This window comes from Humulus lupulus, chromosome 4 (genome assembly GCF_963169125.1).
Source record: "Humulus lupulus chromosome 4, drHumLupu1.1, whole genome shotgun sequence".
In the NCBI taxonomy this organism is placed as follows: domain Eukaryota; kingdom Viridiplantae; phylum Streptophyta; class Magnoliopsida; order Rosales; family Cannabaceae; genus Humulus; species Humulus lupulus.
This window is the reverse complement of record NC_084796.1, coordinates 180,303,696-180,322,636: the sequence shown is the minus strand read 5'-3', so window position 1 is coordinate 180,322,636 and position 18,941 is coordinate 180,303,696. Positions and strand designations below refer to the sequence as shown.

General features: G+C 42.4%; 1 protein-coding gene across 2 annotated transcripts; it reads left to right on the top strand.

Annotated features, from left to right (window-relative positions):
• The first annotated feature begins 1,845 nt into the window (after positions 1-1,845).
• On the top strand, positions 1,846-12,470 carry LOC133831004 (cysteine-rich receptor-like protein kinase 10). Of its 2 annotated transcripts, XR_009892344.1 has the most exons (7): positions 1,846-1,994; positions 2,129-2,367; positions 9,862-10,072; positions 10,204-10,441; positions 10,604-10,754; positions 11,181-11,941; positions 12,046-12,470. XR_009892344.1 is itself a non-coding variant. In XM_062261162.1 (6 exons), exons 1-6 carry the CDS (start codon positions 1,952-1,954, stop codon positions 11,556-11,558), a joined length of 1,260 nt encoding a protein of 419 aa, XP_062117146.1. In that variant the 5' UTR covers positions 1,846-1,951; the 3' UTR covers positions 11,559-12,470. The 2 variants fall into 2 exon arrangements, 1 of the variants encoding a protein (XP_062117146.1); XM_062261162.1 differs by having other exon boundaries at positions 11,181-12,470.
• Positions 12,471-18,941: the final 6,471 nt, after the last annotated feature.

Genomic DNA, 18,941 nt, shown 5'->3' with positions numbered 1-18,941 from the left:
CATCTTAAAACTAATTGGTGTTAAGTGGAGTAACCCTTTCCTTTATAATGATATTTTTGTTCCTATATATTTTCTATGTGAGACTTTTATCACATGAACCATCAAGGAAGCCCAATTTGTTCTTGACTGAAATTGAAGAGTGCGTCATTGCACGACTCCAAGAAGTGTAATTTTCCTAGTTGGTGATGAGCTAAGGCACCAATACGTTGCCCGAATTATCAACATGGTACAAGAAGTATGGATTGTAGGGATCATCCATGGATGTTTGAACACTAGAAGCAGAAAGAGCACTACCGAGAGATCCAGTGGTAACAATTTGTTGGGACACCATTGTTGACGAAGAAGAAGCATCTGTAGGTGATGGAGAGAAGACATTGTTGACTGAAATCACTGCTTCACTAGAGAGGAAATGGACGAGAAACATGGGAGACGGATCGAAGGGAAATGTTAAATTTTCCTCTCTGATACCATATTGCGCAAAGAGAATTGTAAGAAAAGAAAAATGAGATGGTATTGATGAAAACTTGAATATGATACAAAAGGGAGATATGGCTATATATAGGGCAAGCTGAGATACAAGAAAATAAGAAAAGAAGGAAAAACTAACCCTAATAGATATAACAATCTAAAACCGAAATCTAACTTAACCTAAACAAATACAAAACAAACATAACTAACAAAGGATCCTAATATGATAAAACAATAAATATAATCCTAATATTATGTTATAACCAAATTTGGATTCTTTGTGGCTATGTGCATTGAGATGTTTAATTAGACCGCTATAAATAATTTTGAGAGTCAGGCCAAAAGACTACGACTTGCTATTTTAATAAAAAAAATTATATTTTGATTTGAGTATTTTTTTTGGTTGACAAATATTGTGATTGACTATTGATTTAAACAAAGTTTGCAATTCAACATTTGGTATGTGGCTTTAGCTTTCGGTTCTTGCCAATTTGATTTGACCAAAATCAAAGATACATACGTAGCAAAATCTTAGCAACATAGTTGATGGGATTCATTGACTTGTGTAGCAGGAGTTGTTTTTTAGAAATGATGTTGTTCTTTGTGGGTATAACACGTTTCAAAGTTAAAATTATAACAACTTAATGGCTTTATTACTATCCTTTCTTCCCTCGCTTCTTGCCAAAGAATTAAAAAAACATACAAATATAAAAATAACGGACAAAGTGAGCAAAATAAATAAGTGGGGAATTTGCTGCATAAATACCAAATGTTTTATATTTGGTATAATTAAATATTTAGTTTTTTTATTTTTACGGTAAAAATACTTAATAATTAATATATGTTAAAGATAAGTACTTAATTATTTTTCTTTATGGCAAAAATACCTAAAGTTTTTAAAATATTATTTTTTTCAATATCTTTTCTGCTGGAGCTGTTAAGTGTTGACTCACTAGATATGTATCACTTTGTAATTTATATATTTTTGTTATCAAAATATGTATTTTTTAAATTTGTATTAATTTAAAATATCTTTTCAATTTATTTTTCTAATTTAAAATATTTAAAAAAAAAAGTAAATATGAAATGAATCGATTACAGAATGACAACTATTTATTTAGTTAATATGCTTAATAGTTCCAACACATGAAATTCTAATAAAAGTAATGTTTTAACAACTTTAAAAAAAATTAAGTACAACATTTAATATTTTTGTCCTACAAATAAAAAATTAGATATTTAACATAATAAAACATTGAGTATTTATCCTCAAATACCCCTAAATAAATAAATAACAGACAAAATAAAATACGCGTACAAAAATGTAAATAGAAGAAAAGACAAGACACTTCCCAACAAATCATATTAAAATAAAATTCAAACCAAGACTTACGCCAATCAATTAAAATTATAAGCAGTTTTTAAGACATAAAAATCCAACTAACCCTGAAAATATATATTGATCTTGAAAAATAAAAAGCCTATGTACATCTACGTCTCTCTCTTCGAATTTTTGCTCATGATTGGTGAGTGAAGAAAGAAGAGAAGAATTAAGAGCTATAAATTCATTCTTTCAATTTCTCCATTTTTTTTTCATTTAATAATTTGTGGATTCGAAATTAATTGGTCAATATCCGCGTTTACTTTGTGCTGGGTACAGAGGAGTATGATCTAGTTAAGCCTGGGTTTGATGCTTTTATGGGGTTTTTCTCCGCTTTTCGCTCCTGCTTGGAGTCCATAAAACCGGGCGGGACCGCTGGCTCGACCGCCCCTGACGACGGCGATGACGTTCTTGAATCATTTGATCTCTTCTTTGAACTCAATACTCTCCAAATCGCTACCAATTTCTTTTCCGAGTTAAATAAACTCGGCCACGGAGGCTTCGGCCCGGTTTACAAGGTACTTAATAGTTATTCTGTGCTTCATTTAGGGCTAACTTTGGAAACAATTATCTTTATTCTCTTGCGCTTAATTTTCTTTGGGTATAAGGTTTGGTTAGCCGGTCCGGTTGGGTAAGGTGACTGAAGTGACAGAATTACCCTTCTTGTTTGTTGGAATTGCTGAAATGATTTTCATCAACAGGGATAAAAAAAACTTATATATTTTGCAAACAACATTGTTGAATTTGATTTTGAATTTTTAAGGAGGCATTATTATTAAAATTCGGATCCAGTTGTTTTGTTCAACGTGTCGTGGTGTGGTCATGTTGGTACGGCGGCATCTTATTATATGTAGACTGACCTGTTCTTATTACATTTGTTATAAAAATGTAGATATGTTTTAGTGGCCGCATTCTATGTTTTAAAATTGTCTTACGCGACAATGAGTTTTCATTTCATTATTGGTGTAATTCAATATCGTTTCTCACATATTTAAATTTAATTAATAAGTATTACGAGGTATGACTAACCAACTATAAGGTGTCAGCTCATGTGGTGACAGATACTTTAAGATGCCAAATAATAACATTCTTTAAAATTAGCTTACATGTACAAGAGTAGGGTTTTGAATTTTTATTTCACTATAGTGGCCAATTTTTGAAAGATCTTTGTCAACTTCTAACATTTTTCTGCTAAAATTCAATGCACTAAATATAACACAGAGCTGAAAAATCTAACCATGTTGAACACTTGATATACATTTATGAACCTTTTTTCAACTACAATCAACTACAATCTTCTTATTGAAAAAATGAGCCAAGTTATGAATGACCTCTATATTTAAACTTAATTAAGAATCTTTTCTCCTCTTAATGTTGAACAGTTGTGATTCTCTGGTTTGCATGTTGATTTGTGCCTTAAATTATGTTCAGATCAAAATAAATAAATGCATCTAAAAATTATTTCTATCGAGATAGTTGGTTATGATTTAAATTCACCGAGAACCACCTCAATTTTCATGATAAGTAAATTTGGAATATCCTCTTTTGATATTGAGAATGTAAGATAGCCGTAGGATTCACCAACATGAATGAAATTCTAAATATATATTTCTATATTGAAAAATTCTATGGTAGGAGAATGTGATAGACCCTAGTCTATCGAACAATGAATCTAGAACAGTAACACAGAGAAAACAACCCAAATATCTGCAGAATTTCTCATCAAATTTTACGTAATAACCAGGAAGCAGAGAGCCTGGACTCTCCTTACAATAGTTCTTACAAAATTACCAGACCCATACAAATTCAATCAAACAATTATTTATATGTAGTCTATAGTATTTCCCCTGCACCTACGTGCTACCCAATTACAGCCCTCATAACAGAATTAATGAATAGGATTCCCTACACTCCCTCCCACGTATGGTCTCCTATACCTCCTAGCGTAAACGTAAGTCAACGGGGGCCTATCAATACCGCCGGCCTGATGTTTCACCTTGTCCTCCAGGTGAAAGTGAGGAAATTGCTGCTGGATCACGTCGAAATCTTCCCAGGTGGCTTCGAATTCGGGCAGGTGCTGCCATTTGATAAGGGCCTGCGGGCTCGTCTTGTAGGAGCCAGGGCGAATCGCTAGCACAGATTCGGGTTCTAGAAGCCACTCAAGGTCCGCAGTAAGGCCTGGAGGAAGGCAGGAAGCCTGCTGGTGCTGACCGAGTGCTGCTCGTAAGCAAGAAACGTGGAACACCGGGTGAATAGAGGAGTGGGCTGGCAACTGAAGACGGTACGCGGCGTTGCCTATTTTTGCCAAGACTGAAAAAGGGCCAAAAAATCGAGGAGACAGTTTTTCATTCGGTCTCTTAGCGAGAGAACGCTGCCGGTAGGGGCGGAGCTTCACATAAACCATGTCCCCCACCTGAAAGTGAACATCGCGACGTTTCCGGTCAGCCTGGGCCTTCATTTTCTGTTGTGCGCGAAGCAAATTCTGCTTCAATAATTGAAGGACCTCATCACGGGATCGCAGTTCCTGGTCTACTGCAGAAACTCTGGTGTTGGTGGGCTCAAAACGCAGCAATGGAGGGGGGTCGCGGTTATAGACAGCACGGAAAGGAGTCATTCCAATAGAAGTGTGATAGGATGTATTGTACCAATATTCAGACCATGGCACCCATTTGACCCATTGGCTGGGTTTGGTACTAACAAAACAGCGTAAATAGGTCTCAAGGCAGCGATTTACCACTTCCGTTTGGCCATCGGACTGTGGATGATAGGCCGTGCTATGCTGTAAAGAGGTGCCTTGAAGCCGAAACAATTCTTTCCAAAACAAACTGATGAAAATCTTGTCCCTATCCGACACAATAAAGCAGGGTATGCCATGAAGTTTCACAATGTCGCGAACAAAAATCTCAGCCACTGTCAAAGCTGAAAACGGGTGCTTAAGAGGAATAAAATGGCTGTATTTCGACAACCGATCAACAACCACCAAAATCGAATCAAAGCCCTTGGATAGAGGAAGACCTTCAATGAAATCCATGGAGATATCCTCCCAAATTTGGTCCGGGACAGGCAAGGGCTGTAATAAACCCGCTGGAGACTGTGCCAAATATTTATTTTGTTGACAAACTGCACATTCAGCCACATATTTTTCCACATCGCGTCGCATGCCACGCCAATAAAATTCCGCAGCGAGGCGTTGAAAAGTTTTAAAAACCCCGGAGTGGCCACCAACGGAACTGCCATGATACTCCTGCAAAAGTAAAGTAATAAATGGAGAAGAGGAGGGAAGCACGAGACGCCCTCTAAACTTGAGACAGCCATGATTCAAGGAATACCCCCCATAATCAGCGCCTGTAGTCAACTCGCGAATGATTTTGGAAAGTGCTGGGTCGGTGGAAACATGGTTCTGCAAGTCAGGAATGGACACAATGCTGGGAACTGTAATGGCAGCGAAAGAAGCGGCTGGATCCAGCCGAGATAAAGCATCTGCTGCGCGATTTTCCCCACCTGGTTTGTATTGAATATCAAAATTGTAACCCATAATTTTTGTGAGCCATTTTTGATGGTCCATGGCCACTAGTCGCTGCTCGAGGAGGTACTTTAAACTACGTTGATCAGTCCGCACAGTAAACCTTCGGCCCAACAAATAATGCCGCCATTTTTGAATGGCTAAAACAATGGCCATTAACTCCCGTTCATAGATAGATTTCAAGCGAGCCCGAGGTGATAAAAACACAGCTGAAATAAGCTATTGGGCGACCCGCTTGCATCAAGACAGCCCCCAAACCCATGCTAGACGCATCAGCCTCCACTGTGAAAGGGGCTGTGAAATCAGGCAGCGCCAATACCGGAGTTGAACACATAGCTTCCTTCAACTTATCAAACCCCTCTTGAGCTTCGGAAGACCAAAGAAAAGAGTCCTTCTTGAGTTGATCGGTGAGTGGGCGGGCAATACTACCATAGTTGCGTACAAACTTCCGATAGTAACCTGTGAGACCCAAGAACCCTCGTAGCTCCTTGATTGTGCGTGGAGTCGGCCAACTCTGCATAGCTTCCACCTTAGATTGATCGGCAGCGACCCCCTTTTCTGTAATAACATGGCCTAGATATTCTACCTGCGGCTGCCCAAAAACACATTTCTTGTGATTGGCATACAGTTTATGATCCCGTAAACGCTGCAAAACCAGTCCCAAGTGAGTTAAATGTGTCTCCAAAGATGAACTATAAACAAGAATACCATAAAAAAAAAACCAGCACAAATTGGCGTAAGAAATCCTGGAAAACATCATTCATAAGAGCCTGAAACGTTGCGGGTGCATTAGTAAGGCCGAATGGCATAACCAGAAATTCGTAGTGCCCTTCATGCATGCGAAAGGCAGTTTTCTGAACATCACAATCAGCCATTCGTATTTGATGGTACCCAAATTTTAAATCGAGCTTTGAAAAGATCTTAGCGCCATGAAGTTCATCCAAGAGTTCATCAATGACCGGAATAGGGAATTTATCCGCCACTGTTTCGCGGTTCAAGGCGCGATAATCCACACAAAAACGCCAACTCCCATCTTTCTTTTTCACTAGCAAAACTGGGCTTGAAAAAGGGCTCTTACTTGGCTGAATAATACCGGTCTGAAACATATCGCGCACCATCTGTTCGATCGCTGTCTTTTGGACGTGAGCATATCGATACGGCCTCACCGAAATGGGTCCCGTTCCAGGTTTTAAAATTATGGAATGCTCCTTCGCTCGGATAGGTGGCAGACCCCCAGGCATCTCAAATACATCCTGAAATTGCTCCAATAATGGCGCCACAGATGGGTGTACTGGAGGTGTAACGGCGGCTGAATCAGTGGATAAAGTACCTAGTTGAACCCAGTATCCCTCGGCTCCCTTTTCCACAGCGAGAACCATCGCTTTCAACGAAATGGGCGACTTACAAAGGCTCGGGTCCCCTTGGAGGGTAACCCAAGAACCAGCCACCTGAAACTTCATCACCATGGATCTCCAATTTACTTGCATATTTCCGAGAGTTTCAAGCCACTTTATACCCAATATGACATCGGCTTCCCCAAGATCCAACGGCAAAAAATCGGTCACCACTCTAATAGCCCCCAAATCAAGCGCAACTTGCGCACAAATGCCCTCCGTTCGCACCTTGCCGCCAGTCCCTAACAAGACCCCATAACAGGTTGTTGCTGTAATCGAAAGACCCGCTGCCCGAACGACCTCGGTGGACACAAAATTATGGGTTGCGCCGCTGTCAATCAGAACTGTGACCCGCTGTTGTCCAATCTGACCTGCTAATTTCATTGTGTGCGCGGAAGTAATGCCAATAATGGAGTTCAAAGACAGCGTGGCCAAGGTTTCATCGGAAACCGCCGTGTCTCCCGAGTCCGGCAATAACGGAGGTGTGTCTGCAATCTGGCCCAATTCCTCACAGTCAGGTATAAGCTCAATTTGGAGAAGTTTTTGTTGACAATCATGACCCGGATGAAACTTCTTGTCGCATTTAAAGCACAGCCCCCGTGCCTTTTTTTCTTGATATTCAGTTTCAGACAAGCGACGATAGGTGGACGAACTGGCAGGACGAGGACTGATGGATGTGGAAGCCGTGGTTCCCATCGATACAGTGGACGACGTCTCAGATTTCATCGAAGGTGCAGGAGGAGCTGGTCGAGTCACATAAGAGTTGGATAGGGGTCGCGTGGGAATAATTGGGCTCAAACTGGCCTTGGAGAAAACTGGTATGTTGCTCGGGGTCGATTGAAGCAAGAAATGGCCCTCCTCAATCCGTTGGGCAGTTTCCATCACCTGGGCCAAGCCCCTGGGTTGAAGTATATGCAACGCTGCTTTCACTTCCTCTTTGAGTCCCTTCACAAATGATCCTTCAAGGATGTGGTCTGGTACATCTGGAACCCGAGATGCTAGCACCTCCCAACGGACTTGATAGTCCTTCACGTTGCCAGTTTGAGTAACAGAGAGGAATTCTTCATAGAGCGATCCAACTGGAACCTCCCGGAATCGAAGAAGTAACAGTTGTTTCAGCATCGCCCAAGACGTAATGGGCCTCCGTTGGTTCTCCCACTGGAACCAAGATAAAGCGTCTCCATCAAGGCCCACGATGGCCGTTTCCAACATCAACGCCTCCGTCATCTTCGAAATCAGAAAATACCGTTCCACACGGTAGATCCATCCGTCCGGATTATCGCCGTTAAACACTGGAATTTCCATCCGCGGCGGACGAAAATCTTGGCCAGTTGTCGGATTCGAAGAGAACGAACCCAGCTGAATCGGTGGAATATGCGGACCCATAGGAATCGAATGGGTCATAGTCGGCCGTGGTTGCCCGGGAGAGTGCTGAGCAGCTGGTGGTGGTTCGACTGAACTGGGTTCGCCAATCGAAGAGGCGTGACCTTCGACTGCACGGCGTTGGCGATCGGCGCTTGCGGCAACTGGTTCCGACGGGCTCCGTGACTGCGTGTTCAACATCTGGGCCAGCTGGGCAGTCATAAACTCCATGTGTTTGGCTACCGACTGTTCGATTGAAGAATGAAGCTCCTGCTGTAACTTCGTAAGCCCATCATTCAATTTGACCACATCCAGGCGAAGATCAGAGACCTCCGCACCCACGCGTTCATCAATTAGCTCCACCACCGTATCCTTCTTAGGCCCCATCGTCGACGGCTCTGATACCAATTGATAGACCCTAGTCTATCGAACAATGAATCTAGAACAGTAACACAGAGAAAACAACCCAAATATCTGCAGAATTTCTCATCAAATTTTACGTAATAACCAGGAAGCAGAGAGCCTGGACTCTCCTTACAATAGTTCTTACAAAATTACCAGACCCATACAAATTCAATCAAACAATTATTTATATGTAGTCTATAGTATTTCCCCTGCACCTACGTGCTACCCAATTACAGCCCTCATAACAGAATTAGTGAATAGGATTCCCTACACTCCCTCCCACGTATGACCTCCTATGCCTCCTAGCGTAAACGTAAGTCAACGGGGGCCTATCAGAATGAGAAAGAGTTGCACTGGTGGATCCTATTGTGTTTCAGCCCGTGGCGAAATTTTTTTTATGACAATGTGTATTGTAGTTATTTAAAACAACCTTTACATTTTTTTTATAAAATTTCGAATAATTTACAATGACGAAATCAAGGTTTAAACAGGAAGTTGCATACATGACTAATTTTTTTTTATGCCGGTGGAAAATAATATGTTTGAACCTTGTTTTCAGCGCAGTAAATTATTCAGAATTTTTCGAAAATTTGTAGGATGCTCTAAATAATTATAATATAATGCACATGGTCATAAAAAAAATTGCGCCAAAAACTATTCACAGACCAAAAACACCCTACCATAGAAACACCCTATTTATATATATGGTAAAACTTTAATATGACCAAATTAATTTTATTACTACGAAGATATTATAACTAAATAGAGATGCAACTAAAAATTTGACCTCAATAAGAAAGTGCATGTTTGACGAGTTATTATCTACTCCAAAATTTAAAGAATTGATAGTAATTTTAAATAATAAATCATTGTTTAAAATAATTAGAGATAAATATTTTATTTTATTTTAAACTTTTAAGATAATATAACTAGTATATTTTATAATTTATAGATTATTATTACTAGGTAGAGCTAATTTTCTTATTGTAGGACTTAAAAATATTATAACTTTTATTATAATGTGGAGTTTATTCTTATTTATAACTTCCTCTAAATTGGTATTAAAAAATTACATTACTATATGAAAATCATTCCAATATAGAGTAACATAAGAAAGAAAAGCTCTGGTCTTAGTTTTCTTGTGTTTTTCAAAAGCCTATTATATTGTGTACTTGTGCAGATGGTTAATACCATTTGACATGTCTCTTGGGATGAGCTCTCTTCTTGAGCATCTTTACTTGTATAAGAAATGCTTTTTTCTGATGCAATTAAACAATTTAGATGATTCTTCACCTTGTATGCTTCCTCAAAATGCCAACTTTGTTCAGGGACTGATGTCGAATGGACAAGAAATAGCTGTGAAAAAGCTATCACTGACTTCAAGACAGGGAGTGAGAGAATTTACAAATGAGGTGAAATTGTTACTGAGACTTCAGCACAAAAACTTGGTGACACTGCTGGGTTGTTGTGTGGAAGGACCAGAGAAGATGCTCGTTTACGAGTATTTGCCAAACAAAAGTTTGGATTATTTTCTTTTTGGTAAGATGCTTAACATTTGGGATATATGTATGCTAGTAGTAGTAATGCTGCTAAAGAATTTCATGTAGGATTTTGCATATGTGCTTCAGTAAGGTGGATAATACTAATAGGTGAAGTGAAAATATTAACAGATAAAAAGAAGTCTGCATCTTTGGATTGGACAACACGATTTCGGATAGTTATGGGTGTGGCTAGAGGTCTTCTCTACCTGCATGAAGAGGCTCCAGAAAGGATCATCCATAGGGACATTAAAGCTAGCAACATATTATTGGATGAAAAACTCAATCCAAAAATCTCAGATTTTGGCTTGGCTAGACTCTTTCCTGGCGAGGACACCCATATAAATACATTTAGGATTTCTGGTACTCGGTAAGTAGTTTCTTGAGCTCGCATCTTTTTGTTTTGTTTTACATTAAAACTGTAATGTTATGTACTACTAGTCTGACTTTCTTCTGTTACATTAGCTGGTACTGTCGACCAAGAACACAAATAGTTTATTTCACTAAATTTTATTGTAATTTTTCCTTTCAGTGGTTACATGGCTCCCGAATATGCAATGCGTGGATTTTTATCTGTGAAGACAGATGTGTTCAGTTACGGGATCTTGGTACTAGAGATTGTAAGTGGTAGAAAGAATCATGATACGCATCTTCCTGGAGAAAAGTCAGACCTCCTGAATTATGTAAGTTACTGCTTTGAGTTTTTTGGACAAAATGTGAGTTACTTCATTAAATTATCAATGTTCGCTCAATATATTGACCTTATTATCAGGCTTGTTCTCAGTCTGTTTGATTGATCATGGCATGCCTACTTGTAAAAGCACTAACATTTTTTTTTTCAAGATTCAAGATTAATGATAGAAATAACTGTTTTGAATCACGTTGAAGAATCCAATTTTGATTTCCACTGTGTTAGGTATGTCTCGATGTTTATGAAATCTGTATTACTTCTAACAATATTTGACCATCCCTGCATTGTCCCTAGCCAATGTATGCAGTCTTTCATTTTAAAATTATAGAGAATTTTGTTCCAAGAACACATTGTTGGAGCACTGAGGTTCCTGGTTGCTAAAGTGGTATGCATTACACTTTTTTTGTCTCTTCCGCAGACATGGATGCTATATCAAGGAGGAAAAGCACTAGACATTCTTGACCCGAACCTCACCAAGTGCAATCGCGATGAGGCTGCAATGTGCATTCAACTGGGATTGTTGTGTTGTCAAGCAGCTGTTGTTGAGAGGCCTGACATGAACGCTGTTCATCTCATGCTCTCAAGTGACTCATTTACTTTGCCCAGACCAACGAAACCTGGAATCCAGGGTCGTGTAGGACGATGGACGACGACTGCCTCTACTTCAGCTTTTACAAATACAAACCCCAGTAGTGGATACACTGGTGGCACAAAGGCTTCTGCTAGTGGCAGCATTATTGTTGAGGAGTGTTCTAGAAACTCTATGTCTGTTTCTTCTATAGATGAAGGCAGATGAAATATTTTTGTAAAGTCTCGTTAGATGCTCAATTTTACCATGTAAAGTTTTTATATATATATTTATATATATATATATATATAATTCTTCAGACAGATGATACAAATAGTTTCAATTCGTTTTTAGTGAAATTGTTTTTTTTAGAAGTAAAATTGGCAAGTTGAGCAGGCTGCACTGTTATCATCATATTAAATATAGTAAGAGGACTAAGAGCACTCCCAATAGATTCTTTACACGTGTCTTGAAGTGTGCTTTTAGAGAGAAACAAGGGAGAGAGGCTATGTGGAAGAAAAAAAAAAGGAAAGCTATAACACCAGCACGTCTCGGCGTGCCAGCCAGCCTTTGTTTGGGAGCTTGGGGATTAGGCTCCCCTTTTTACTGAGGTATTAGATTTGGTGGATGTTTACGAAATTTTGGTGTTGACAAGGCAGATTTGGTGAGGGGAAGTCTGATGGTCTCTTTCTCTTTGTGGTTTTCTTCTCTCTAGCGATGCTCATGAGGACGTGCAGCGGGGCTCCTTTGGCCGAGTAATGGGGAGTGGCAGTAGAGGATTGGATGACAGTGCGACGTCTTCATATTTTGTTCTTCTGTGTCTTTGGGAAGCCTTCTCCTCCACTGTATGTTTGTTGATATTGATTCTAACTTTGTTATCTTTGTTTTCTATCATTTACTTTTGGGTTGTAACTTTGTGTGGGATTGGTAGTAAGTATCCTAGATTTGTTTCATTGTTTACAATCTTGGATAGTATGGTTTGTGTAGACAATCATGGTTTTTTGCATGTTTGTCATTGTATGTCGATTTATCGGCTTTTATTATAACTTAATTGCCTTTTAGGATAGTGATTTATCATTTTGGCTTATTGGATAGTTGTATTAAGCTTAGTCATTTGTTCTCTATTGAATGGATACGGCTCTTATCTTCAAATATATATATATATATATATATATATATATATAACTACACACACATTTACTCCATCCTTCAAATACATCACCTAAACACCACTTTTAAAACCAATGGTTCATAATCAACCTAGAGAATGAGAAAATGTGAAGAGACAACTTCTCGTCATTCCACGATCTCAAGATATCAATGGATACCACAAGGTTTTTCCACTTGTCGTGCTCATTAAAAGCAATGTCAAAAGATGTCTTCGAACCCAAGAAGTCGCTACTGCACCAATCCAAGTAAAACTTGGGACAAAAGTTGTACTTATTTTTTTTCGCTAGCTTCACTAAGAGGTTATGCAAGGTATCAAACATTAGAACCTGCTCGAGCCATAGGGAGGAACTCCCCACAAGAATCCATTGGCTTGCCTCTAAGGACTACTTTACAATGGTCAATCCCAGAAAACCTAGGAGGGCCTCTAGTAAAGCAAGAAGAGAGGATACTCGTCAATCTACATGTGTGGGTTGGTCAACTCTAGCAAATCAAGCTAGTTCAAAAGGATCTCGCACATGAATGCTCATGACACTTGTAACGCTTTGGTTAGACAAAACCAATACACTGTGTATTTTAAATAGTGCTAGGCTTGCCAATTGAGTCATTGGCCATAACGTGTAACTAAACGTGATTACTGGTTTAGGGTTAAAATTTTCGGATGAAAAGGAATAGTTATTTCATTAAAATGTTAAGTTTGTACACGGGATCCCATAATAAACATTTACATAGTAGTTTACAATTCCAAAAGGGTAATTACAACTCAAAAAGTTACAAACAGCCGACCTAAGGGAAAAAAATAGGGTTTTACCCTAGTTCCTCTAAGGCATCCTGGTCGTCGTGATCGAGCAGCCGCATATGTACACGTCGCCACTGAAGCTCTCAAACTCATGGCTGCTCCAGCTTCCCTTTCCCCTTACCTGCACCACATAGCACCCGTGAGCCAAGACTCAACATGAAAACTTAAACATGCTCATAAGTAGTTAATAACATTTTACATAATCATAATAAGCATTCCTAGTAGTAATAAACCTACTCATGAATTCATTCTATTCAGATAAGTGACTACAACGTCACACCGGGGCTCGTTGCCCTAAACAAATGATTAATAATCATACCGGGGCCCAGCCCTAGGATATGGGACTAATAAGTCACCCTGGGGCCCATTGCCCTATCCTTTGTATAACCAGCCTTGGCGCTGGCCCAGTGTACCTGGCGCTTAATTTTCCACGACCATTGGGTCGGACAAGCATATGATGCACTCCTGATTAGGCCTAACCACAACAACCAGTGCTCAGTGCGTGTAAATGTGGAAATTTCTCCTTAGAATTCTATTCACGGATGAAGCTCTATACTACGAGACACCTTCACTAGGCGAGGGCCCTCGGCCACTTGCCCATCCGAACTTCACCCTCGCTATGCGAGGGTCCCCAACTGGTCGTCCGCATGCGCCCCATTCCATCAGGCATCAAGCCTCGCCTACACTCGGAGGAAGAATGTCAGCCTCGCTATGCGAGGGTGGGGGCTTTGTTGTGGCATCCGTGCTCCTAGCCTCGCGACGCTGCACCTGGAAGGAGGAGAGGCAGCCTCGCTATGCGAGGGTGCTACCTTGTTGCGACGCCCGTGCCATGCCCATACCTGAGGGAAAAGGGCCAGCCTCGCTATGCGAGGTACCCTCGCTATGCAAGGGTGTGGCCTTGCCACGACGCTCTTGCTGCTAGCCTCGTGTCTATGCAATCCGCATAGGCCGGCCCTGACCCTTGGCACCTTGACTTCTCAGGACATGCATAGGTTGAAGCCTCCTTGGCATAGGCACGAGATCACTTGGGGGAACCTTGTTGATATGCCAAACGAACATGGAGCATTGAACGGGAATTGATGAGGACAACAGAGTACGGAACACGTGCGCTGACACGGGGTGTACGGTTATGGAAAGAACAGAGGCACGACCCTATGATCTGCGTCTGAGGAGTAGTGGCGGTACGGACCTGTACGAAGAGTGGTGGTACCACTTGGACACCCCCGACCATACGCCAGAGCCGACAGTACTATGTCCAAGGCCACGACTCTGACACCATCAGGGTAGACACCACTACGCCCTAAGCCACTACATTATCAGAGTACCTATGTACGTCCCTGTGGTCCGGGACTTGTTTGTATCCAGGGCCAATAGAGCCCCCCCTTATAAATAGGCTCCAACCCCTCAGGCTAAGGGGTTGGAAAACTGAATGTAAAAATGAGACTTAAGAAATATATGTTTCTGGTATTCATGGTTGCCTAAGTTTTCTCCTGTTGTTTAGAGTTCTTTCTATCTGATTCATAGCTTCCTATAGTATAGAGATCGAAGTTTTCTAACCATCAATCGTTGATGAGTTCTTACCGTCAACAGTTTGGCGCCGTCTGTGGGAACGTAAGCACCAAGCTACTGTTCTGCCATTACTTCCGGCAAGGAGAAATGCCAAGACGTTCGAAGCGACTCAGGGAGCCTCAAGAGGTGGAGGTCCACCTTACCGGAGTCCAGCTGAAGGCCTACATGAAGGATCCACCTCCACCCCGGGACGTAGAGCCCCCAAGGGACCCTGAGGTTCACGAGAATGACAAGGAGGCCTCGTCGCCGGCCATCCCACACGGTGAAAGTCCTCCAAGGACAACTACTGCACCACCCAGGAATGCCAACGAGTTCCCTCCTCCCAAACCACCACAAGTACCGAACTCCGGCCGGCAAGACCCGGGCCCCTCGACGCGTAGACACGATAAGCAACCCCGGGTCCATTCCGTGAGCTCGAGTTCCAAATCTCGTTTCTATGAAGAGGAGATTCGTGAACTGCACCGTAAAAACCAAAGACTAGAGACTACCCTAGAGAACATGCAGGAGGTGCTGAATGGCCTGTTGCAAGGTAAGTCGAACATGACCCTGCCCAAGAGGAAAGAGAAGGGTCGGGAAACCACTGTCCCAGTAGACGACGGGAGGACCAGACACTCCACCAGCAACACCCCCAGGGAGAAGCCGCAGGAGCGTCCCGGACCGTCGAGGCCACCCCAGGGGCCAAGGCAAGGGAACAATGGTGGCTCTCGCAACGACATCGAGGTCACCTCAAAGAGGACGCCCGCGGATCTACGAGAGGAGCTCAACAAGAAGAGGGCGGATAAGAGGACTACCCCTCCTACTGTCCCTCGGGACGGCGAAGGAAAGGAAGGTGTCGACCCGTCCATGTTGAGAGACTCCCTGAGGAAGAAGAGGCAAGACCTCGATACAGAGATGAAGAGCCTGTGGAGTAAGATTGTTACCGCGTCTGGAGGGCAAAGCCTTGAGGAGGAGTTCGACTATGAATCACCCTTCACCAAAGAGATCCAAGCCATCCGACTCCCAGCCAACTTCAAGGAGCCTCATATGACCCCGTATGAAGGAAGCACCGACCCCAAGTACCACCTAGACGCATTCAATGACTTGATGAAATTAAGAGGGATAAGTAGCAGGGCTAGATGCCACTGTTTCGCAGTCACGCTGAAAGGACCCGCATACAAATGGTTTAAGAGACTTCGGCCGGGATCCGTCAGGTCTTGGCAACAGTTTTCAGATGAGTTTCTCCAACAACATCATGCCGTGCGTGATTATACTATGCCGGGCACCAGCCTCGCCAATGTAAAACAGGGCGAAAATGAGAGTCTAAAAAGCTACATTCACAGGTTCAACATGGAAGCAGCCAAAGTGGGGAGCTTGACCCGCAGAGAGTTAAAAATGGCTATCACTGCCGGGGTGCTTCCGGGAAGCAAATTGTGGGATAATATGCTCAAAAGGGAAGTCACAGACCTAGATGACTTCTACGAGAGAGCGCAGAAGTATATTCGTGTAGAGGATGGCCACGCGAACTTAAAGGCGGGAAAGTGTGAGTCCACTGCAAAGCCCCCGACTAGCGAAGGGTCGAATGGTGCAAAGAAGAAGAGGGCGTACGAAGGGCCGAGGGATGATCAACATAGAAAGCCCAAGCGAGGAAGCGACCCTAGGCAAATGGCTTATACCTTCTATACAGACCTGACAGATACAAGGGAGCATATCTACCTCACCAACGAGAGGCGGGTTCCCTTCAAGAAGCCCCCACCAATGAGGAAGGATCGGTCCCAGAGGGATCCAAATAGATACTGTCAATACCACAAGGATATTGGTCACACCACAGCAGAGTGTATTCATTTGAAAGAAGAAATTGAAGAGCTCATCCGCAGGGGGCACCTAGGCCGATATGTTAGGAAAGAAAGGCCGAAGTCGGAGGATGAACCAGTAATATCTAAGACGCAAAGAGAAGCTCTAGAGATCCAAGGAGAAGTAAGAACTATATTTGGAGGTCCGGGGCTTGGGGGAAACTCCCGGAAAGGACGAGATAGGTACGCTAGAGAAGCCAGGCGAAGTCCACCACCTTGTGTCATGAGTCTGGAACAGCGCCCCCCGAAAAGCTTTAAAGGAGAAAATGACTCGATCACCTTTACAGAGGAGGATGCACGAGGGATGCACTTCCCCCATAATGATCCTCTGATGTTGACAATCCAGTTGGCCAACCTGCGAGTGCATCGGGTCCTCGTAGACAATGGAAGTTCCGTAGATATCTTATATCGCCCCGCCTTGGAGAAGATGGGCTTGGGCATCAGGCACTTGAAGCCTTGTCAATCCACCTTATACGGGTTCGCGGGGAACTCGATGCAACCCTTAGGGGTGATCGAATTAGCACTCACCATGGGAGAACAACCCCGACAGACCACGATCATGACAAACTTCGTCGTAGTAGACTGTGCTTCGGCTTTCAATGCGGTATTGGGGAGGCCATCCCTAAGAGAATTGAAAGCAATCACTTCAATATATCACCTCACCGTCAAGTTCCCAACTCCTGGTGGGGTAGCAGGCATGAAGGGAGAACAAAGAGAGGCTAGAGAGTGTTATAACACCACCCTTCACACTTCTGCGAAACTGCGAGAACCGATGACGATGGTGGTGCATGGGGGCACAGACCCACAGGAACTAGATCCCAGAATCGTGAAGGACCCAACCGGGTAGCAGTAAGGCTCCCACGCCTGATGCAGGTAGTAGCTATGTTTAGTTTGTTGCAGGGTATGCTATTTTAGTAGACGAGAATCAAAGAGGTTACCTAGATAACCTCCCAAGTAGATGTAAGCCTTTTATCTATTTATATATCGTTGTAATCTGACTACTATGAATGAAACTGTTTTCCGCTTCGTATGTTACTTACTTCTTTGTGCAAGCATCAACTAAAGTCCCTGCCAAGATAAATCTCACCAGGTACTTGGGGGGTTGGACGACAAAAGTAAACAAAAAAAAAAAATTTCTTATATTCAAAAGGATTATCTACCCTTATGAATATCAAGGGAGCAGTTAAAAAAGAATAACCCCCAACGAAAGGCCGACACCCCAAGAGGTGAGGCTGTAAGGAGGGAATCACCCGATAAGTCTAGATCGGCCATTAAGCCGGCTAGCCCAAAAAGGGTCTTACAAGGGACCCTTGGAAAAAAAATAGTACTATGTATAAGGACGAGAAGGACGCTTCTTGCAAAAAAGTAATAAGCGCGTGCAAAGAACATAAAAGGACCACAACAGCCCAATGGGTTAACATGTCCTTACAAGTATAATCAAGGTGCACCAGAAAGATTATCTTCATCAAATCAAAGAAAAACATATAGCCCACGAACAACAGTAATAAGAGGGACTTGCCAGAGCCCCTTAAATTTGATAAAAACAAAAAACAAAAAGAGAAGAAGTGGTGCAAGGGATTACACACCCAAGGCATACATAGACTGAGTACAAGGGGACCTACAAATCTCCACCTCGACCCTGCCACTCAGAAATCCTCTCGACGGCATAGTCCCCAAAAGAAGATAAGTCAACAGTGGGATTAGTCCTCCAGACAGCATGCAGCGTTTTATCGATTATGCGATCCTCAACGGTCATAAGCTCAGCTTCGAGCACAGCGATCCTCCCGTTCAGAGTTTGGACGGTACCCTCCAGCTGAATGTTGGCATGAGAGGTTGATGCAGCCCGGGCCAAGGCGGTATCCCTCTGGCATACCGCCTTGGCCAATTGACTTGACAAGGTATCCTTTGCAGTCTGAGCCACCGATAGGTTCCCCAGTGCCTCCTCAAGCTCGTGTTGCAACCATTGGGTTGATGAAGAGTGGGAGGCAAGCAGTCGATGGTTCAAAATGGAAGCCTGTGTGAGGGCGAGAATATAAAGCAAAGCCTCAAGGGTTAGACGATATGCCAGAAATAATATAAAAAGTATATATATGGCCAGCACAAATGAATAAACCAAGTATCGCGACAATTACCTGCAGGGAGGCTCGCGTGTAGGCGCTCTCTAGCTGAGCCTCAGGGACATCGTGTAGCGTCCCCCATTCACCTTTGGGAAAGTTTCCTAAGTGATGGCTCATGGCTTCCCCATAT